Source organism: Seriola lalandi, unplaced genomic scaffold (genome assembly GCF_002814215.2).
Source record: "Seriola lalandi dorsalis isolate HSWRI2012SDOR001 ecotype SW California unplaced genomic scaffold, Sedor1 jcf7180002054995, whole genome shotgun sequence".
NCBI lineage: Eukaryota > Metazoa > Chordata > Actinopteri > Carangiformes > Carangidae > Seriola > Seriola lalandi.
In genome coordinates, this window is record NW_019525544.1 from 18553 (window position 1) to 41743 (window position 23191).

The window sequence follows — 23191 nt, forward strand, 5'->3', positions numbered from 1 at the left end:
GAAACAAGAGGATACCTTTTTATCTATTATATCTAATTAATGACAAGCAGACAATAACAATTTACCAAAATGCTTCACCTGCACTTTGCAGTTTTTAAACAGTTTTCACTAAAACTACTTTTTACTGAGGGGAAACTCTTGATAATCTGTTCTGTGTATGATCGAAAAAAACTGAAGCAGTTTTCCAAGTAACAGAGAAAATACTCACCGAATTGAATGAAAAACCATCATAATGCTGCATGACATGTTGTGGAGGGACATTTTAGATGAACTAAGGAAGCATTAACACATTCAAAGAGGGAGATGAGCTCCTCTGACACTGCTGCATGTAAGCAGAATAGAGCTGATTCTCTAAAAATGACAATTTCGATGATTGATTAATTAATAATTAGTCACTAAACATGAAAAAAATTCCAAACATTGTCTGGTTCTAGTGACAGAAATGTGAGGAGTTGCTCCTTTTTCTATTTCATTTCAATGTAAACTGAAGATCTTAGGGCTTTGAACTGTGGAGAGAAAAAAATATAAATAAATGAATAAACAATCTGAAGTTGTCACTTTAATTACTGCGAGATGTGAGGTTTTCACTGTTCAGTCTATAAAATATCAACAAATAATCTTAAAAAGAAAAAAAATCTTATCTACACTGTTATAATGTTGTCTATTGTATTGTATGAAATATAAAGTATTCAGGTATGAAAAGTGTTCAGGTGTGTCTCGATATTCCATCACTGTAACAGACTCACAGCAAAACTGACTCTACATAATTTCCATTGTTTAATGGTCACAGTTGAAGCACATGATATAAAAGAATATTTACACTGATAGTTTAAAAGAAAAAAAAAAAAAAAAATCAGTTTTTGACAATACACACACACATACCCAACAGCTTCTACTACCTAAGCATGCTCCCCAAAAGTAGCAACCACACATTAAAAACTTAAAATTAAGCCACATTTAAAATTAAAAAGGGAGTAAAGTGCATGTATGACAGACTCCTCTGTACAGACGTTTCTGATAGACTGCAGAGAAGCTTCATTTGCCAGTCACAGGCACACTCCTAAAAAGTGTACAAAAGAGATAACGTTCAATAAAAAAAGAAGAAGAAGAATGTACACACCCACATGGTAAAGTTGTGCTACACAGTCGCACTCACACATGGACACAAAGCAGATATAAAAACATGTACAGTTCCTAAATTGTCAACACTCACAATATAGACCTTTACATCCCCAAAGAGAACATAGCAGATGACCCAATCCCCTAACCTAACCTTCCTCCCACACAGTAATACACACAACAAAAAAAACAAAAACATCTATTCTGAGTGGCATGAGAACTGTGAGAGGACATGAGAGAGACAAGTTTACTTCAGTTTATCAAGTAGTGGAATTGAAATTGTTTCTGATTGAGACGGACATTCCAGGAATCCAGAGCCTGACGTTTGTGCAGGTCAGATTTGGTTCAGACGTACTGAGGTATTGTGTAGTCAAAACAAACATAAAAGAAAACAGCATGCCTCTTCTCTTTGCAATTTGTTTCAATAAACCGCTGTACAGCTACGCAACCACTTTCAGTTGACGGTCCTGTCACCAGCTCCGGATGCACCTTTCTTTGGGGGTAAAACACTAATCTGTGGCGTCTGTGCTTCGACCTGAGCTTTTGTGTGTTTCGATGCACAGCCGATGCATAAAATCAGCCTCAAAACAGCAGAATTGAGTAAGTGGTGTTTTTGTGAGTATTTCCGTCAAATGAATCAAAGTTTTATCTTTAAATGTGCATTTCTGAACGTTTGAGAAGCTTGATGTTGAATTGAAGTTGGGCAGATTCATTTACCGTCAGATTGTACCAGAAGCACAGCTGTATCATTCTCTTGGTAGCTACCCAGCACATCTATGAGACATGAGATATGAAAGCACAAGAAGAGGAGATAGACAGGCTACATTCCACCTAACATCAGGTCAGACTATTCAGTCATCCAACAGCAATCAAGTAAATATCAAGTTGATGATGGAGAAACCAGCAATGATGTAACGACTGAGTGCGTGCAGGCTCAGGCAGAGTAACACTTGAAACAAGTTACCCATATACATTTGGATGACTTCTTCCAATTTGCCTCAGTTTTTATTTCAGTTTTATTACAGAACCTTCATAGCCTCGTCACTGCTCTTGGTCTGAGACAAACATCTCGTATCACAGATTTCACACAGGCTCTTGGCGGATCTGCAGGGAAAAAAAAAAAACATACAGAAACTACTAAACATAACCTTTAAGGCAAGAGGCATTGGTGTGTTTTGCTGAATAAATCCACCAAATGCACTTAATCTCCATTTCTCACAGGTGCACATTATCCCTGTCTGTCTCTCTCTCACTCACACATACACACACACACACACACACACACATACGCACACACAGAGTGAGGGTTACATGGTGTGGTAAAGGTTACTGACAGTTCTTTTCTTAAGCCGCCTCAGGGGGTGAGTCCTTCCATATTGCTGCCTTGTTGTCATAAGTGTCGGCCCAGGTGAAAGCAGAGAATCTTGGCTGGCGTTGGTGACTTTTCCTCTCTGCTGACTCTGATTTGATGGTGGAGAGATTCCTAGTGACGTTTCTCCAGCTTCAGAAAGCCTCTCCACACCAATCCCGGCGACTTCTGGCTGCTGGCCGGCTGTGGAAGAAGAGTCGTGGACCCGCTGCTTCTTGGACTCATCATTAAGTGTGTGGACTGGAGGTTGTGCTGAGGGCAGAGACACAGAGGAGCGGCTGAGCTCCCACTCACTCAGGTCATTGGCGAGCAGCTCCAGACAGCCCAGTTTGGCCAGAGAGGCTGACCGCTTCATCAGCGATGGAGGTGTCAGCCCTGCCTGGCGAATCCTGGCTTCCACCTCTCTGACCCTCTTCTGGATGCTGCTCCCTCGCTTCTGAGTGGTTCCACCGCTGAGGCTGAAAACCTGGTCTAGGCACCCGGTCTTGCGGGCTCCGCCCGCGCTCACCTGCTGCAGGAAGGCACCCAGCTCGCACAAAGTCTCCCATGTCTCCCTCATGATAATGTCACCATGGGGTCCCTCTGTGGAGCAGTCCCAGTCTGTGCCTGACTCAAACTCCGTCACACCCTCCAGACACAGGAAGTTCACGGAAGCAAAGGGAGAATGGGTAAAGTGTTGGAAAGTAGAAGAGGTAGAGAGCAATCTATTGTCAGCAGGCTGGAGTTTGTGTCCTTTTGTGCTTTCGTCTTCATTTCCTAGTGCCCCCATCTCAACTGCGTCATCACTCTCCCTTTGTACTGGTTCAAACTTCCCATCATCCTCCTCCTGTACAGACACTGTCGCTGGATGGATGCTGGGCGAACGCCGCTGGGAGCAGGAAGTGCTGCCGGAGAGGGGCGGCGAAGATGAGGAGGCTGACGGAGTCTCATGCTCCTGTTTCATTCTTTGTTCCAGCTGTCGTGTGACACGCCGCACGGACCCCCTCGTCCAATCACTGTAGAGACAAGCAGAATCCGCCTCCTCTTCTTCTTTGTTTTTCACTTCCTCTTTTACATTCTCAGTTTCCTTCTGTGATGAAACATCTCTGTCCTCCATTTCCTGCCTGGACTTCTCGACTTCCTGGTCCTGAGGGTCCTGAGGGCCCTGAGGCTCTGATTGGCTAAGAGGGCCAAGAGGTGAAGTCTCTGTGTGCACTGTGGGCTTCACTCCTGTGTCCTGCACAGGGACAGTCATTTCCTACAAAGAATAGACAGATGATAGAAAAATAATTCTGTTTAAATATATCCATAAAGTTATTCAGGAGACATTACAGTAAGACAGATTTAGATGTGACAGATGTTATACATGGAGCATTCTTCTGTTACTGCACCAGGTGGCGCTCTTGAACTCAAGAACTCAAAAGCTAAACTACTGTCACAAACAAGTATAGACCAAATTTAACTGCTGAGGGGTAAATACCCTTCCGAATATCATAAAATTATTTTGACAGTCTGTATTACATAACATCACACGACATCTTACATAAGCATGACCTTGAAAAAACCGACCGCAACATCGGCACACTTATCTCCATCGCATGCACCAAAGTTAAGGCCTTCCTCAGAGCATGACAAGAGTCTGAGAGATGCTTTGAAGAAGGTCTATGTAGCCCAAAGCTTTGGGCATTTGCAATGGAAATAAATGTGCAGTAGTTATGGAAAGTTTTGCTACAAGCAGCAGCCTCACCTTCCTTTTCTCCTCCTCCTTCCCGTCACTGGTGGAGACCTCCTGAAGCAGAGGTGGCTGTTCCTTGGCACAACTCTTCAGCTGGGGCGGCTGCTGTGCTACGGCACAGTGAGTTTTACCATCTTGACTCATTCCCTTGAACTTTTCCCTGGCACTGAAGAAGTTAATGTGATCTGCGCTGTTGCTGAACAACACATCATTGTCTTGTGGAATGGCACCGTGATAGCTGATAGTATCACCAGTGGAGGGAGGACGGGCTGCTACACCGTCCAAAGACAAGCCACACATCTGTTCGTCACAGTCTAATTTTTTGACAGGCACTGGTGCAGACAGACACTGGGGTCCAGCGGAGTGTGTGCTTTCTATTTGTGTTGTCACATGCTCAGACCCTGACACTAGCATCGTTTTTGCCACGGACAGAGGACAGGACAACGCATGTGGTTTGATAACCTCATCCACGCAGGCTGGAGTTGGGGACGGAGCGGGGGAGAGGGGGAGGTGGTGGAGGGATGGAGGTGGGTGAGGCTGGCCCACCAAAACACTCTGTGCTACAGTCACCTTGTCTGTCTTTTGAGGCTCAGGCACCACAGTGGCTGCCCACGGCTGGGAGAGAGGCAGTGATGAGGGCTGCTCTTCAGCATCACACAAGCCGTTTGAAAGCGGAGGAGATAAGGGAGACATGGAGGATTCAGGACAAGGAGCGAACAGCTGGCTGCTCTGGGCTACAGCAGAATGAGGAGGAGCCTCCAGGCTTCGAGCGATAGCAACTCTGGAGAGAGCTGCCACCCCCTCAAAGGATGAAGAGCTGAGCTGATTGGACTGGATGCCAGTATCAGGCTGGCTAGTGGAGTGTGTTGCCTTGCCAGCGCTGCTGGAGGTTCCCAGTGATTCCAGCAGTTCTTTCACAGAGGGACCAGGCGTGCCGCCGGCCTGGTTATGGGGGTCAGAGCGGCCCAGGCTGTGAGGCTGGGCGTAGGATTTAGACAGTGGCTCATGGTGCTCGGACAGGTCGCTGTCAGAGTGAGAACGCCACAGTTTGTTGTGTCTCTGCTTGCTGCGGGAGAAGGTGGGAATAAACAAAAAATTTACATATTCTTAGTCTTCATGTCACTCCTATTCTCTTTATGCAAACATACATACATGCCTTTAGTGTCATTTTTAAGGTCACTGCACTAATATTCAATTTCATTTCAGCATACTGATAAATATGATTAAGCAGTTTAATGTTGTTTTAGTTGTGTGTGCATGTTTTGCTTTTACACTAATGGCTGGTTTTATTTCATTATCATACAGTGATTTCATCACGCCACACCCTGAAATATACTTTTGTGCGTGTGTGTGTGTGTGTGTATTTATGCGGGTACCTGGCCAGCAGTATGCCCTGGTACTCCTCCAGCTGTCTCATAAATGAGGGGTTGGGTTTGGTCACAGCTCGACGCTCCTTGACGTAATCATGCGCTTTCTTCAAATCCCAGCCGTACTCCTTCATGGCGTACGCAATCACTGTGGCTGCAGAGCGGCTTATACCCATTTTACAGTGCACCAAACACTTGGACCCAGCTTTCCTGGTGTAGATATAAGGAAAATCAAGGATACATATTAGCCTGTCACTGTCAGCTGTTCTGTAAAGGAACAAAGTCCTAAAAAAATAAAGACTGACGAGATCAGAATGAAAAGGCAAAGAAGAAGAAATAACCATTTGTTCTAACAAGACGAGAGAAAACAGAAGATGCTGTCATCAGAAACTCACTTGGCTCTAGATATAAATTTGTAGGTGTCATTCCAATATGCGAGCAGGTCAGTGGCCTCCTCATCGTAAACACGGATGTTGTGGTACTCAAACACACCAGGGAAGAAGTTATCGATCTCTCTCGTTACATTCAGGATGTACTGAACCCTGAGTCACAGTGACACATGAATGAGAAGATGAGAGAGGCGATTGGATGTGCGTGTCACACAGAGCCTGTTTGCTTAACAGACTGAAGAATTATTAAACGTTTTGTACACTTCTACCAAAATGATTGTTAGGCTCTTATCATGTAAAACTTTATGTTTTCATTGACTTCAATACAGCTTGTACTGTGCAGTAGGTTTTGTTGCTTTTGTTCCCCTCCTTACCCGCTCTTCTGCAACTCGTCCAAATTGGATGCATTCCACTCAGATCCCTGTAGGAAACAAAAGCAATCCTCAGACTTGTTCAGAGCCTTCCACTGAGCTTTTCATAATGCTTAAATCCTGTGGCAAGACATGCCTGATATCCAACGTGCACTCCAAACCAAACAAGAACAAAGTACCTTAAAATTGGGAGCCACAGACAGCCTCATGTACAACCACTGTTCATACATTTTACTTAAAAATAACAATGAATCATTCATGTCTAAGAACAGAGACTTTCTATACTTGAGTGTTCTTATTAATTCATTTGTGATCTAGCTGTTATGTTCTGAGTCACCCTACCAAAAAGACATGATCAAAGATCTCCGTGGGACTGTCCATTTGGCCCAGAATAACAATCATCTCATGGTCGATGAACTCCTTGAACTCTCGCAGGTTGCATGTCATGTGCATTTCCAGCTCTGTTCGTATCTACAGAGAGCATTCAGACAGCACAAACAGGCAAGCAGATAAAATCTTAAAAACAGCTCATTTAAACCTGAAATGCAGGAATTACATTTTCTTTTAAGTTAAATGCGGATGACTAAAAGGACGTCAAACATGACTCCCTCTTTGGGAGGGACCCAGTTTGTTGCAAAAACTGACAGAATGCTTTATAAATTTCTGACTCACCTCTTTGCAGGTGACATTCTCAAGATCTTTCTGCATCATGATCTCCCTCAAACTGGTTTTGATCTGACGCTCTGTCAGCTCTCTTTCTGTAGGTCTGCAAAAACACAGTGACATTGAAATATAATCATTGAAATAAGTGCAAATTCATTTCTGTTTATGGAGTATTACTCCAAACATACAGTCTGCCATATGGAGGAGACTTATGGCCAAACTATGGTATATTACACTCAAATATGGAATCGTAGTGAATTTATTTTCTAAAGTTACTCTTTCAATATTTGAATGTTAATGTCATTAAGAAAAACATAAATAATCATGATCACACTGTCTAGAAACTGAAATGACTGAAAAAAAAGGGAGAAAGAAACGCACATATCAGAAAAGAGGACGGGCGAATCGGCACGGTGTGACTGCACATCCTGCATGGCGTTCCACTCATTGATGCGCGCCTGGTCGGAAGAGACCCTGCTTTGATAGTAGCTAACCCAGGTAAGGAACAAGCTGCCTGGGAAGTAGTTGTGACAGCGGGCCACCTCGCATGCTTTATGGAGTGACTGGAGGGCCGACCTGTGAATGACGAGTGAGGACTTTGAGATTATGACATAAAACGGCTTTCAAGTGAACGGGCACATATTAGATACCAAGATGAACACTTGCTAACCATATAAGGAACCATTTCTACAAACTGGTGTGATTAGTGCAGTGACTCACCACATGGCCTGCACAGAAACAGGCTTGAAAACATGCACTCTGTTATCAGTTGACACACTGAAACCCCTGGGAGCAAGAAGAAAGGGAGCACAAAGGAAACATAAGACACTGTTAGCCATCTTAGCACGACGGTGTTGTGATGGGTGTTTGCTCCGTGATTCAAGCATGATTTGTTGCAAGTTTTCTTACCCATCTCCGTCGAGGTGTATCAACGTGTCACTCCACAAGGGCAAAACCAAACCTACAGAACATGAGCTGGGAAGGAAAAAAAAATAATCGCCATGTTACAACTTTATGCACAGTATCAAAACAGGCGGGCACATATAAGCTTGTGTATATTACTGTCTCACCTATCTACAGGACTGAAATCCATTCCCAGCACCACGCTCTCCTCCGTGTCCTGACGACCATTGGTGGAGACCACCACCATGTAGCGGGTGATGTGAGTGTGTGCGCTCTCCAAACGAACCGCCTGGAGCAGGAAAAAACGCTGTTGGTCGACAATCTTAAAACTGAATTTTGTGTATGTGTTCGTGTTATAGTAAGCACCCACCAGTTTGATGTTGTCCTCTGGTCTGAGGAGAGTGAACATGGTTTGTAGGTGCTGCTGGATGTCTCCTTGTAAAATGAGAGTGATGAAACACAACTTTGATTAGTGTCAAAAACTGCAGTTATGTATAAAGGACACCTTATTTACCAAAAGCAGAACTGATACCATAAAACAGTTGGTTGTTCTTGAGGACCTCACCTGCATGTTTGCTGCGCAGCTGTGAAAAGCGAGAGGCAGAAGAAGGGGAGGAGCCATTTCCTCGAGGTAAGAAGAGAGCAGCTCCTTTAACTGTCAGGAAACTTTCACTGATGCTGGACAGACAGAGAGGAAAAATAAAGTGAGTGAAATCTGGCTCCAACTAAAGCAATTAAAAGAAAAAAATGTTAGAGAGCTAAATGGCACATTCAATAAGCCCCCAGCCCTCTGCAAACCTTCAAACAGATGCTTTTGTGCAGATGTATTGTTTGTAGAATTGAAACAATTAGTCAATTATTCAATTAGTTCATTGACAGAAATATCTGCAAATCTTGGAATGGAATTTGTTTTCAGTATTTTCTGATAATTTATGGATTAAACTAATCGTATGTGTCATGAAAACATCTGGTGAATATTGAGTGTGAGGAGTTTTGTTGAAGGCATCTCAATAATGGTGATTTAATCTCATGTTTTCTCAGAAAACACACATGACATCCTGCACAAACCTCTTAGACAAAACAATAACGGAAAGATTTATGTGCCTTTATGAACTGGAGACACTGGACTGTACAGCCTGCAACACACACCAGCTGGTTCCAATAACGTCCAATAACGGACATGTTCATAAAATGACAGGAGGCACAACAGACTGAGACATATGGAGTTACAGAAGGGAAAGGACAAATTGTCCACCCAGTGAACCACTTCTCTTTTTTTTTTTTACATGAACTTTTGCGTTTCTCAAACCAGCAGATTTACCGATAGGTCTTATCTTTATACTCTACAGGCAATTACAATGAACCTACTTTAAGTCACAAAACTGAACAACTACCTGGCATGAAATTGGCCAGTCTAAGCTAAGCTACTTTGCGATGCCGCTTTCAACAATAGAGTTACGTAATAGATTTAAGAAGCCCAATGCATTCCTTTGATTTTCACATTGCTCTGACGTTTATTGAATCACAGCTGAAATCGTAGCAAACAACTATTATAATCAATGTTGAACAAAGGGATTAAGTAGACCTGAAAGTGGAAGCTTCATTGTGTTTTATAACGGTGGAGTGAATGCAGATTCACCAAAGATCCCTGATTGTACATATTTGTCACTACACACTGAGGGCAGCAGTGGCTTTTAAAGTATCCAGTTATATATTCCCAAATTATAAAAATGGATGTTAGAGATTTGATTTGTGACATCCACAGTTTTGATGTAAATATTTGAATTTTTTGAAAACAGTCTTATCCCACATCGTACTAACAATCTAATTCTTTAATGGTGAAATAAAAAATAAAAAAAAATAATAATAATCTATAATTTGTTTTAAAAAAATCACATGGAGCTGGATCTGGGGCACATAGCATGAATATCAGCAAGCATAACTGTCCCCCGGGGAAACTCTTTGCTTTCAAGTGGAGAAACCTTGACTTCCTCCCCAGCAACAGGCAACACACAAGAAACACTGGCAAAATTGTCAAAATGACAAAACTAGACAGAAATTGTGAAAACCACCTACTACCCAGAAATATATAAAACACAGATAGATAGATTTTGGAGGAAGATCCTCTGTCCTATATCCTGCGAGAGAGGACAGATGCAGACAGCTGAGTCTGCACTCCTACACCAAGTGTAAATACACACAAACACTAGACAGATGTCTTGTACGAATGTGAATAATGGGCAAAGTGGAGACAAACTGTGTCTTGACTGAGTCGATCAAACACATAAATTGCTAATAAATGCCAGTGTCCTTCCCAGCATTTGTCCTCTGAAGACATTCGGCTGTCAAGATTAATCACATCATCTGATTCATGAACAATCTGTTTCAGGTACACTGTGTGCCTTTCTGCTGTGCCCCCACAAGACGCATTTAGGCACATCAAAAATGAGAAAAAATAAAAAATAAAATAAAGGCAGGGGGGAGTGTGTGTGTGTGTGTGTGAGCAGATGAGTATGGCATCTGGCAGACATTTCACAAGGAGCAAAGGGAAGGAAATCTCTTCCTCCAAGCCATTGACTCTGCTGTCATATCCTTCCCATTAGTCATCATGGGAAAACCACATGCCTTTGTCATAACAGATCACTGTAGCCAAATACTGAACAGAACCGTAAATGATAATATGAACTGCGTCAAGACAGGATGTCTACAGGGATTTTCCAAGAAAGCTTCATGCCAACCACACACTGATGCACAAGTTGAATTAAGATTCTAGCAGCCTGAATTAGACATCTCACTAATGAGGCTGAGAGAAATACAATAGCCCAAAGATATATTACTGTAAATCACAGTTAAACACTTATGACAAAGAAAGCCTGAGGCTATAAACGCAGTGTATTCGATAAACTTACAGCTGATAAATTTCCCCCTGAGAGATCACGGAGTTCTCGGTGAAATAGGGTCTCATCTTCACCCCGCAGCACACGCAGAAGCAGCCGGCTGACGAGCTCCGTGGCGCGGTCACAACACCGGGAGGCATCGCTGCTCCGGTGGCGGTGGCAGGACGCACAGAAGCGGGATCTAGTTGCTGATAGTCCAACTACCAAGGTAGTTTTGAAAACGCAGAAGCTCCAGTGGAAGGTCTCACTTTTTCCTCTTAATGGACATTAATGGACATCGCGGATTTAGGGAATTATCCGTCAACCCGATGTAAAAGAAGATAGTTTAAAAAAAGCTCGATAATAATATATTGAAGACGAGATACTGACATATTTAACACATGCTAATGAAGAGCAGGTGCCACAACATCTGCTCAGTGGCTGTGTGTCATGGTCTGCAGCAGGATGCGGTAAATCGTGCCGCTGAAGGGGAGGAGACACACATGGTCCAATGGGTGAAAACAGCCGTCTGTCGAAGGCTGTATGAGGGATTATTAGTGCCACAGTGGGGCTGGTGGGGTCCGTGGTTAACAACAACACAATTTCTAAACTTTGATCAGTAAAAATTTATGCTTTTGTCAAGTTACAAACAAACGAATAAAAAGAACAAACACTGTTTTATGCCTTCTGGGAATCTTTCTATGAAACTACTTTATCAAATCAGATCCGGATTATTCCACTATTTATAAAGACAAGGGTTTACATGGCTCCAAGATGTGGCAAGTTTTCTGTGCTTATTAGTTCATATACAGCAAAGTTTATACCCTCAAACTAGATTTTGAACCTTGTAGTAGGAATCTCTTGCGCTTCCGACATTTGCACCTTATCAATAAATTGCTAAAGTGAATCTTGTGCTCCGGTATCTTATTTGGGTCCTGTTTTTGAGAAGTGGCTCATTCAACCGTTTGTAGATTTTGACCTTCTTCAAAACCAACGGCTGAAAATTAAACAGACTTTCCGGGGCCCTTGGGAGTGTTTTCACATGTAGTCGACATACAAAGTAAACTCAGTCCTGTTAGAGTGGACCAAGTATACACAATATATTATATTGTGTTATTACAGTAATCCAGCCAAAAAAGTAAAACCTTCGCTTTTCTACTTAAGGAAACTATAGTTGATCATATCAGCAAATTAGTAATAACCTCTATCACACTTGATGACATGCTCTTTTAGTTCCCCTCTTCTTTCTCATTTTTACAGCTTGAACTCATTTATTCACAGTTGTGCAATTTTTGTATAACTTCTTCACCCTACTCATTTTCCTTTTCTGTGGCATTTATTCAACAAGCCACAGCTTTCCAGCCCAATTCAAATGAAACTATATAAACTAAAAAAAGCAATCCTTGAGACTGAAAATGAGTAGTTTGACTTTCTGTTATTACTTCAGTTTAATGAACACCTACTACACACAAAGACATAATTTTCTCTGCTTCAACAGATAGAACCTTCATTTCTCAGGATAGGTTTTCTGGTTATGGACTATTGTAGCTTCTATCAATAGCACCTGGCCCTACAGACAATTTTCCCTCTTCTCACAGTAACAACAGTATCAGGAACCTGGTAATTTAGCTTCCATGACAACACTTATCCTAATTAAGCCTTATTTACTCCCCATACCCACAGGGACATCCTCTGGAGAGTGTGGGCCACACACTGATCACATTTGTGTTGTCTGCACCCCTGCTGCTGGAGGAAGGGTGACAAAGTTGTGTAACCAACTCTAGGACTGTAGCCTTTAGGGAAAATTCTCACCGGAGTCAGTGACACTTGACACCTAATGCACTACCGCCTCCAGCAACAGCAAAACAACAACATAACAACAACGGAAAAAGGATTGAGAAATCAAAAAGGAGACATCAGGCGACCCGTGAGCAGAAACTTGACCTCAGACTCGGTTACGCTGCTTGTTGATTCCTCGTGGTTTCAATTTATAGGATAGATTACAAACTGAGGGTAAATGTGTGGCCACCACCTGACTCCCAATTCATACCACAGGATAAACAACAACTGCAGTGATGTTTTTCTTTTAGGTCCATCCGTGACATGTGTTATGTTGCAGAAGTGTGTATTGACTGTGTGTGTTTTTGTACACCTATATGCTGACCTTGATCCTCATTGACCAAGCAGCCGGGAAGCATGAATTCAAGCAAGATGAGGAGGCTTGATCTGCTCCATGATGTTACAGGCTTTGACCTCTCAGTGATCTTTGCAAGCAGAAGATCGTTTATTCATTAGTCCTTGGAGTCGCAGGTGTGTACATGAGGTGGTGTCACACTACTGTCAAATATAAAGTGGAAACATAGAAGGAGACAGAACTATAAATACTGTATATGTTTAAAGCAGACAGAGCTTACACTAATGAGAATTAACTACTGATTAGGGGCTTTCATCGTTGACTGGTAACAGCTGCTTAATCTGACAGTTACCCAATCAAACCCTTAACTTCCTATTCAACTTTCCCACCACAGCTTTCCTGTCTAGGCATTAAGCTGCTTTCTCCTTCTCTGACAGACGTTTGTTTCATATTAACCTCCAAAAAAATCTCTTCCGTCTCCCTATCTGGTCTCATCCATTAAGGAATACTTGTAACATCTTTTGTAAAAGTATTGTGGTCTAGCCAGGAACCATCATGAGCCATAAGCCTGTCCATGTGGCCCGTGGACTCTCAGCAACGACATGTTTACGTGTGTGTTTTTGGACCCATCTCTCAGGTACTGCTCTCTCATTTGTCTGCTGAAAGTCACAACGGCCAATGACAGGCAGTGAAGGCCAGCATGTGGCTGTTACATGCAGACAGACACCTGAAACTCCTCTGTTGCTCTTATGTCTCCATGTGTACGTACACACAGACAGTCGCCTTAGGGATCACATCACATATATAATACAGTGCACCCATGGCTATCCTTTACCCTTTGATTTGAAGCACACACATTCTAGTCTTACACTTGCTGTGTGACAAAATGCATTCCCTTGACCCTTACCCTAACCTTAACATCACAAATAAATGCCTAACCCCAACCCTTACCCTTACCCTTACCTAAACATAGTTCTACCCTTAACCCTAAAACCAAGCTCAACCCTCAGAAAGCCCTCTGAAGGTTTGAGTACTGGCTACCCACACACAAATACACACACAGGGGGCCTATATTAACTGACAGTGGGCAAGAGGTGGGGGGCACCCTGGACAGGTTGTCAGTCAATCACAGGGCTGACTTGTAAAGATAACCATCCATGCACACATTCACACCTATAGGGTGTCACTTAGAGTAACTAATTGACCTAACCTGCGTGATTTTAGACTGTGGTAGAAAAGTGGAGCATTTAGGGCGCCGACCGACTGGCAGGTGCAAACACAGAGCCTTCCTGTTGTGAGGAGACACTGTGTACTATCCGAGATTACAACAGAGTCAAAGAGATTTATCAGAGTCAGACTCATATGTAAACTGGAATGCAAATCGAAATGTGTAGAAAAAAACAGACAGAGGAAAAAAACTTCAATTGAAGTGCAAAAATAAATTGCTCTTCCTCCCTCTGATTTCCCTTTAGGAGGTACACCAGTGACGTCGCTGCTTTAGCTGATGTCACTATCCTGCTGATGTCAGTTACTTTAATAAGTAGGACTGCAGTGAGCCTTGTTTACGCAGACAGAGACACCGCATCATTTCAGCCTTCCTCCAGTCTGAATTACAGTAGCTACCTGTGTCAGAGACGAGCCCTGCTGCTGCAGTTGCTGATGTCTACGGCACAACGGGCAGCCTCACCGACGACAGCAGTGTGCATGAAAACCAGCAACCTGCTCCCAAGATTTTAGGTACATTAATTCAGTGTGTGGGCTTACTTTCACTGCCAGCACACCTTTTGATCATTGGGATGTGAATACACTACACTACACTAGGACAGAGTCAAATGAAAAACATATATTTCTATTTTTGACTTCCATCTTTTCTCTTTCTGTAAAACATGAAAATGTATTTTATTTATTTATTTTATACATATTTAACTCATCATGAACTTGGGGGTGGGTACATAAATGTATGCAATCAGATGGGATTTGTAATGAGTAGTAGCAGTACCAAGTAGCTAACCCGAGAGGGGTTGAGTGACCTAATAACAGGTGATAGGATTTCACTCTGGAGTATGTCACAATACAGAAGACATTAACTTCCGTTTCACTATAACAACAAACCAGAGAGAGAAGAGAAAGACAGATGATACCGAGAGAACTCCTGGTGCAAACTACCCACCATAACACCTCATGACACCACGGCACAGGCTGATTTACTACTAAACAACATGGCTTTTGAGCGATGTATGAAATCAGTGATTGTGGAGGTTATTAGGTCAGACGACTGCTCAACAACAAATATGTGTCTATTTTATTGGATAAGACACAAAGGCTTTTCTCTTGTGATGCTTCCATATTATTAAACGGTAATGGTCCCAAAAAACTGGTGAACATAAAATTTGTTTAATGACTGTGAGGAATAAAACTGAATTCCATTACTTTCTGTGCTGCAAGAAATTATGTGATGCTGCACTTTGGATGTCCTGAATCACTGTTGTGCATAAATGGCTATCCAGTTAGGTGAATGTCTTAAAATCAAGTTTCATATAGAAAAGTCGACAAGACGTGAACCATCTTACAACACTCCACCATGCAGGTGACAAACAAGTTAGAATATTTCCTGGCCTCTGCAGACTGGATTAAACCAGCCTGATATACACAGCCCTACATTGGTATAAAAGAAATTCAAAGAGGTTTGCAGCTATTCTTCGAACAAGGCTCTGCTCTGCAGTAGGGACTTGATATATAAGCTCCTTCAATAAAATGGAATGGCATGTCTGTACAAGTAACAAGGTCATAGTGTTACATATTCCATAATTGGGTCTAAGAGCATGCAGTCAAATCAAGCATCAGGGGACCCATGATTTACCCATACACACACATGTGGGAGTATAAAAGGAGAGCATTAAGGTCAATGGTCAAATTATCTTTGGACTTCAAAACAAGATACTGAAAATAATATTAGATTACATACTGTAAATCAAAATGACGTCTGATCGTATCTCTGTGCAAACACACACACACACACACACACACACACACACCCCCAAACATACGCACGCGCACACACACAAACACACACAGCCCTGCTATGTGAATATAGATTTCACTCCCAGCTGCACAAATACAGACCGTCCTCTCAGTTGGATGGCACAGAGCTCCAGTGACCAGACACAGAGGCACTCTAACTTCGGGAGTGGCAACCAATCAGTCTCTGGATCAGCACTGCAGCTACCCTGACCCACATACCCAAAGCTGACTCACAGGGAACTTTCTGCCCTCTAATGGACAGTCAGCAAACCACAGTTAATTACTTCACACATGAGAGGATTTCTGGATTTCATCTGTTATCATAAGAACAAAATAAAACAAAGGCGAAAGTGCTACTGCAGCTAAGGTTCATTGGTATCACAAGCATGTAGAACAAACAGAACTTTCTGATTGCTGGCAGATTATAACCAGTTGCAAATGTGGCTGAGTAAAACAGGATAAACCAGATTCTCAACTCCAGTTCAATGCCCGAGGCAGCAAGGGACAGCAGGGGGCTGCGACACTTTACTACCGCAGCAACTCTATGTCGAGTGACAACAGTAAAAGGAAAAAAAGTCCTGCAGGCTCCAACACATGTAAGGATTAATCATCAAGCGCTTCTTCAGGTAAAATTTATTTCCTGTTTCCAGTCAGGTCAGGTCAAGTGTGGGGTCAGCGGCAACCAAATAACATGCCCTGTGTTTTAATTCATGGCTTAAATCACAAAAGAGAAATATCGGTCAATATCTTACCTCCTTGGCTGAGAGCGGCGGTCATCCTCCCCACTACCGGACTCCTAGAGAGAGAGATAATGAGAGAATTACATTTAATAATGTCGAAGTTAAGAACAACATTAGAAAGTCAACAGCTGAGGTAGAGATAGACAGAAACAGAAACATAACATAAGACGGATGTCAATATATTACGATAACTGTTCCAAAGATGAGTCAATTAATCAATTAGGTGATCAAAAGAAAAGTTATCTGATGTTTTATAGCCCAAAGCAACTCAATCAATTAATCAAGAGGTTAATTAAATAAAACCATAGGCTGTACAGCCTTTGGTTCAATTTTTTCAAAAGCGATTTGAAAGAAATTTGAATTACAATTTTAGCAATGTCAAAAAATTCCTCATAGAACTTCTTTTTAACTCTTTTTGTTTGTTACAGCCGGAAATACTATAATTTTAATAATGTTGAGACGGAATTGTGAAAAATAACTGCAATTACAAGCATATCTTTGAATATTCAGCTAATTTTATGATGCTCTTATCTGTAACTTGTTTTACAAAAGTGCTATTTTATTAAAGTTATCAGTATTATAGCAAAGGCCAACTTCAAACCAAACAAGTAGTGAGAGAAAATGTAAAGGAATTAAATCCCACTGTCCTTTGTTGGGTAAAACAAAGAGTATCTTGTTTATTTCAATATTACACACACACACACACACACACACACACACACACACTAAAAGTAGCATCCAACGCAGTGCTCAGTGCTGCCTGAGCAGAGGGCAGCAGTGCAGAGAGACAGCAGGGAGAACAGAGTTCAGCTTCAACTCAATTTACACACTCTCCAGGAAAATGACCTCAGTCTGTTTTTAAGGTGTGGCCTGTCAGGCAATAACATATTCACACACACACACAAAAGCAAGTCAACGAGGAAGAGAGACAAAGAGAAAAACCAAAGTCAGCAAATTATGAAATATTATGTGTTGCTGAATGGGAAGTTAAGGATTAGTGGCAGATAAACACCTGGCACTTATCTTGTAACGGCCGGTACTTATCTTGTTTACACTGTATATGGGCTTAACTAGCCTTAACAATATTACAAAACCACTAACAGCTTCATAAAGGGAAGAAATGGATTACAGGTTGATGATAGGCCACGTCGAGCACAGACAATAAGATGAACTCATGAAGGGCTGAGCAGGGCTCAGTGCGTTTGCACTGACTGAAGCTGAGTGATATGGATGAAAAAAAAAAAATCATATCACAGTTTGTTTTTTTTTCTTATCTGTGAAAGCAAAACAATGCTTGATATGGCCAATGCAAATTGTGTGCAATGTATCTGCGTATTTAATTTTCAGAGTAGGTAAGATAGTGAAGAACTGGCAGGTTTTGGCCGAGGGAGGAAGAAAAACAGGGAATAGTCTGGATGCCAGAATTCACTGCTGGGTCTTGTGACACTGTTGTAGATCCAGTTCAGTGTAATATGTGCAAAGGGACATCCTCACCCTGTCTCAGCCACAGTATACAAAGCAGGTGTTCATTGTGGGTTCAAGAAACATTTAAATCAGATCCTGTAGACTGTTGAACACCTCATGTAAAGTATGTGACGCTGGAACCGATGTGAACCAAGTCTATGATTGCAACCTGCTTAGCACCAAATGCTGGGACGTGAATTGGGAATGTCTTTTAAAGACAATAACTCTTAATGCCTCAGTTATATTGAGTGATATTGCACTTCAGGGTGAGTTACTATTGAAATGAGTAAGAAAGTTTCAAATAAACACAAAGCAACATGTTAAGCAACAGTGACGATGAGTAAATCAATGTTGCTCTGAAAAAAAAGTATTAATTAGTTTGTAATTTGATGAAAGCTTCTGCCAAATGAGTAAAACTAGTTTTTTCAGTTCACTTGATTAGATAAGCTGTTGCTCCATGTTGCTGTGTCCTATTTTGTGACATGTCACCTAACCTTGTTTAGATGGGAAAACACGCAGAGGTTTTGCATATATGAAAATGTGTAAGGATTTTTCCAAAGCTTATGGAAATGTTTAGCCTGAACACGCAGCCTGGGCAGGGTTCTGCAGGACTGGAGACGAGTCTGTGCTGCACTGAGAGTCACAAGTCACAGAATCTAGAGTTAAAACTAAAAAGGCGTCTCCCCTAAAGGCTGTATAAATGTGTCCAAGTGTGTATGGCACAGTATGTGTGTGTTTTCACAACAAACATACTTATTGTGAAGCAGACACACACCAGTGAATCTGGATGGGTTCAACATAAGGTTCAAGTAAATATGGTGGGGGAAAAAAAACAGCCAGCAGACTTCTCATGTGAAACTTTACACGAGATTCCCCACACACATACACACACACACACACACACACACACACACACACACACACACACACACACACACACACACACACACACACACACACACGTCACATGACAGCAAGACACAGGAAACCAGACATGTGTCTGTGCAATGCGTTATCACTGTTTGTATGCGGGTTGCAACTTGAAAGCATATTTCCAAAAGAAAATGCTTCACATCCTTCACCACCCCTGCCTGCCTCACCTTGCTAAATTACACATATGCATCTCTCCTTCCTCTACTTTTACAGCTCATACTGCTGTTTTGATGAAAGACTCCCTGTCCCACTATCACATCTCTAACACTCATGATCATTTCAGGGATAGAAACTGGAGCTATTCACTGAGCTGCTTTAACCCTAACACTTCTTGCAAATGAATGCTCAATGTTACAATCTAAAAATTCTTGTTTCATCTACTCTTGTATTTTGAGTCGTTCTGGATGACAGTCAGGACAAATTACATAGCAAGACAGTTATTATTACACTCACAGAACCTGTTTTACACCGAGAATACAGAAGGTGTGAAGGACAGGGTCCTTTTCAAGGCCTCAATACCCAGAGTTTGTGACTGACATTCTTGGTAAAAAAAAAATACATTGAGTGAAGCTTGTGATTTTGGACAAATCTGCAGAGAGAAGGCAACCAATTTTTACACACAAATTCAAATCTACTACTGGGTCCAGATAGCGAGGAAAAATATGAAACAACCTTCCATTGTGCTGCATTTTGGACAACCAAAAATTTGCCCTGTCTTTTCTTCTTATCTAAGGCACAGCAGTCGTGTCAGCCGTTGCTATAGCCCATTGACAAAAACTTAATTTTCCTTTCATCTGTGAAACCATCAGTAAGACAGTCCTAGCAAGTAAATAAACAATAGGTCATGTGTCGCTATATTAATTAGCCACAAAGCTAGCTAATGCCACAGCAGTGGAAGACAGCTAACGAACCTTTAACATATAGCGTTATACTCATTCTGCTACTACAATGGTAAATATATCTGCGAATCATGTGCAGTTACTGTTGTTGCATTGGAAATGTGATTTTCACCTAAGATATTTTACTGTAATTCGTCTCAGACGTGTAAAGCTGAGTATTAATGCTAACCCCCTTAGCTAATGTCTGACCATCACGTTTCAAAACAGCTGGCTACAACTGGTAATGTTAGAGGGATTACTATCAGAAATCTTTATATTATGTGTTTCCATTACAAAAAATAAAATAAACATGGGTCGACACATCATTATCAGATTTTATAAACCCTCAAATATCAAAATTGGCACCGGCCTTAGAAATCCTGTATCCTGTATAATATTGCAATTTAAAGTTACACATAAACCTTGATACTGGATTTTATCCATATCGACCACTCATATTACTTCATCATATGCAAAACAGTTACATCCAAGAACATTCTCTTATCAACCAGCACTGGTACATAAAGCATTTCAACATTTATCACATAATATCACATTGACTGCTTCTCTCTGTTGAAGAACAGGATGACTGAAGACACTCTAATGCACAAAGCATAATCCAACTCACACAGGAAATGTATGACGCTGTGTGAACCAGACAGACGACGACATTTGAATGGGAAACAGAGTGTAAACTTGTACTGTATATCACTTCCTCACTCTGTGTCTGGTGTAGATCCCTGCTTCTGTAGCAACAAGATGAGCGCAGAGAATAGCAACAGGAAAACCACCTCCTCCTTTGCTTTGCATGGGCACACTCCTGCCTTGCCTTGCCTTCACTACACACACACACACACACACCTTCCTATCACAAAAAACTTTTGCACAACAATGATGATAAAAAAAATAAGTAATTTATGATTAATGTATCTGTTCTGCGTTTGGGTCAAACTTCATCTGCAAAATCACTCTATTGGGCTACAGCAATAACTTATTTAGCTAACATGTGTAGGGCCAGAATAAGGGAAAAAACACACACACATAGTTGGAAACATATCAAATGAGCGACTGCGAGGAGTCAGACATCCACACAAGATGAGGAAATTGTGGGGAGGAGAGGTCACACAACATCAGTGATTTGGAAATGGTTGGGATTTCTAAAGCTGGATAAACAGCAGAGTGATATCCGTTGCAGGGGACCTGTGCAGACGAAGACGGGAAACACAACAAACCTTCTCTGCCATTTGAAAAGGTACCATCCAACCAAGTATTCAGAAAGACTGCCATCCCAAGCACTAACACTAGTGGTAGTTATGATGGTTTAATGTTAGTTCAAATCTCAATCATGTGTGCCTTTATGGTCATTACTCCATATACATTAGAGTATATTTTATTTAAGTGGAACATAAAAGTAAATACAGCTGGTAGTACAACTGTGCAATAGTTAGTGTGTGTAACATAACATTGTCACTGTTTTGCCTTTTTGAAGTGAGACTGTTATACCATGTTGGTTACACATAGTATCAAGTTATTGATTAAAAAATAAATGATCGTTTAGAACCCTAACAATCCTTTATTTGACTTATTGAAAATTCAATAATCATAAACTGAACATACCCCTAAAACTTCAAATTAAAAAAGGTACCCTGTGGAGTTTTCTTGTTTACATTCAATTTTACCCACCAAAACAAATTGTGTGTATCATTGAGGTCTAACAACAAACATGCTGAATATGTTTCCCATCTCATAAATAAAACTCAAATAAAACGATATAATTATCTATATCCATCAACATGAAAAAATATTATAATAATATTTTTTGGCCTACTACCCAGCTCTACTTTACCATAACCATTACTTGCTTAACCCTCAACATAAGCTTAAACCAACTTTAAAGTTTACCCTAAAATTCAACTTACAGTATGGGGGGGCTTTGCTTTTGTCCCTAAAAGGATGTCAAATACTCACAATGACACTAACAGATTTATATCCTCACAACATAAGTAACCAAGCACACACACATACACACACACACATACAGATAAAGAGACAGGAAGAGAAACGTGCAGACAAGGAACGAGAAACACACAGAAAGACACGTCCACAACCTTGTTTACAAACCGAGATAGCACATAACAATAGTGCAAGAGCTAATACCTGCATTCATTCGTGTCACAAGGCACTTATTGCGAGCGGAAGTGCGTGAAATATTTGTTGGTTAAAACTGCTCTATTGGTTAAAACTCTGCCGCTAAAAACTATTAGACAGCTACAATTTGCTGTCAGATGAACAAACATGAAACACATTTCAAAACATTATCGATGAAAGTGTAGTTTTTCTTCAGTGTACTGAGCCCTTGAACTGGCGGTATACAGGAATCATGTTAACGGTGGAGTACAATACAAACAGAGGAGGAAACACTAATTTGCTCGTAAGCTAACGTTGCTAATGGTGTTGTCTTTTCAAACAGAGGAAACAAAACATTTTGAAGCAGGTTAACTTAGCAGAGACTCTGATACTGTAACTGAAAAATGATGAGCAGCTTTATTTCACGCATGCGCAGGAGTACAAAGGCAAGGCACTTTATGACAGTCAGCAGCCGATAAAAAAGACAGCGGAAATGAAGCCTCAAATCGCTTTCGACAGCACAGAGATTTAGTGTTGGAGGTAGTGGAGGCAGCAACAGTAGAGGAGGGTTCAATAAAGGCGGCTCTTACCGAAACGCAGGGGCTGGAGCTGGTGCTGGGGGTCGGTGAACGCTGCACGGTAACCAGCGCCATTCAGCGACTGGGAAGCGGACACCTGAGAGAAAGCGACACCGGCGAGACGAGCATAATTGTTTAGAGGGAGAGAAAACCCAGATGAACCCGGGCTGTTGGTGTTCTCTCGTTTCCCCTCTCCCTTTCTCTCTGATCGTAGTCTATTTGACTACTCCCCGGCTGTTTCCTCTGTCAGCGCCACATGCGCATGCGCAACTGCCCCTAGCTTGTCAATCCCGATTAACCGTATGTGTGCTGGACATAAACAAAGCAGCTTTGAACAGTGTCTGTCAGTCAAACAATAAGCCTGCTGCTACTGTGTAATGTTAAATTATTTTAAAAGATTAATTAATTATGCCCCCCCCCCAAAAAAAAAACAAAACATACAATTAAGTCATAAAGGTAACTTTAATTCAATAAAGTTAGGGGACTGACAGGACAAATAAAAAAAAAAGAATGGTCAAAATCGATTCAGCATAGTCGAAATATCC

At 41.5% G+C, this 23191-nt stretch overlaps 1 protein-coding gene across 2 annotated transcripts; it reads right to left on the reverse strand.

The window, feature by feature from the left end:
* Nucleotides 1-764: 764 nt before the first annotated feature.
* Nucleotides 765-22895, reverse strand: ssh2b (slingshot protein phosphatase 2b). 2 transcript variants are annotated; one of them, XM_023397055.2, is made up of 15 exons: nucleotides 22659-22895; nucleotides 16679-16722; nucleotides 8461-8573; nucleotides 8266-8330; nucleotides 8063-8184; nucleotides 7902-7967; nucleotides 7713-7778; nucleotides 7374-7568; nucleotides 7002-7095; nucleotides 6672-6800; nucleotides 6333-6379; nucleotides 5965-6111; nucleotides 5579-5779; nucleotides 4215-5268; nucleotides 765-3725 (listed from the first exon to the last, which is right to left on the reverse strand). In XM_023397055.2, exons 1-15 carry the CDS (start codon nucleotides 22719-22721, stop codon nucleotides 2427-2429), a joined length of 3705 nt encoding a protein of 1234 aa, XP_023252823.1. In that variant the 5' UTR covers nucleotides 22722-22895; the 3' UTR covers nucleotides 765-2426. The 2 variants fall into 2 exon arrangements, with proteins under 2 accessions (XP_023252823.1, XP_023252821.1); XM_023397053.2 differs by lacking the exons at nucleotides 16679-16722; nucleotides 22659-22895 and adding an exon at nucleotides 10805-11189.
* Between the last annotated feature and the right edge of the window lie 296 nt (nucleotides 22896-23191).

Coding starts and splice junctions, on each gene's coding strand:
- ssh2b (XM_023397053.2), bottom strand. CDS start 10,932: ATGCCTCCCGGTGTTGTGACCGCGCCACGGAGCTCGTCAGCCGGCTGC. Junction 7,968..8,062: donor GATTTCAGTCCTGTAGATAG/GTGAGACAGTAA, acceptor TTTCCTTCCCAG/CTCATGTTCTGTAGGTTTGG. Junction 6,380..6,671: donor TCTTTGATCATGTCTTTTTG/GTAGGGTGACTC, acceptor TGTTTCCTACAG/GGATCTGAGTGGAATGCATC.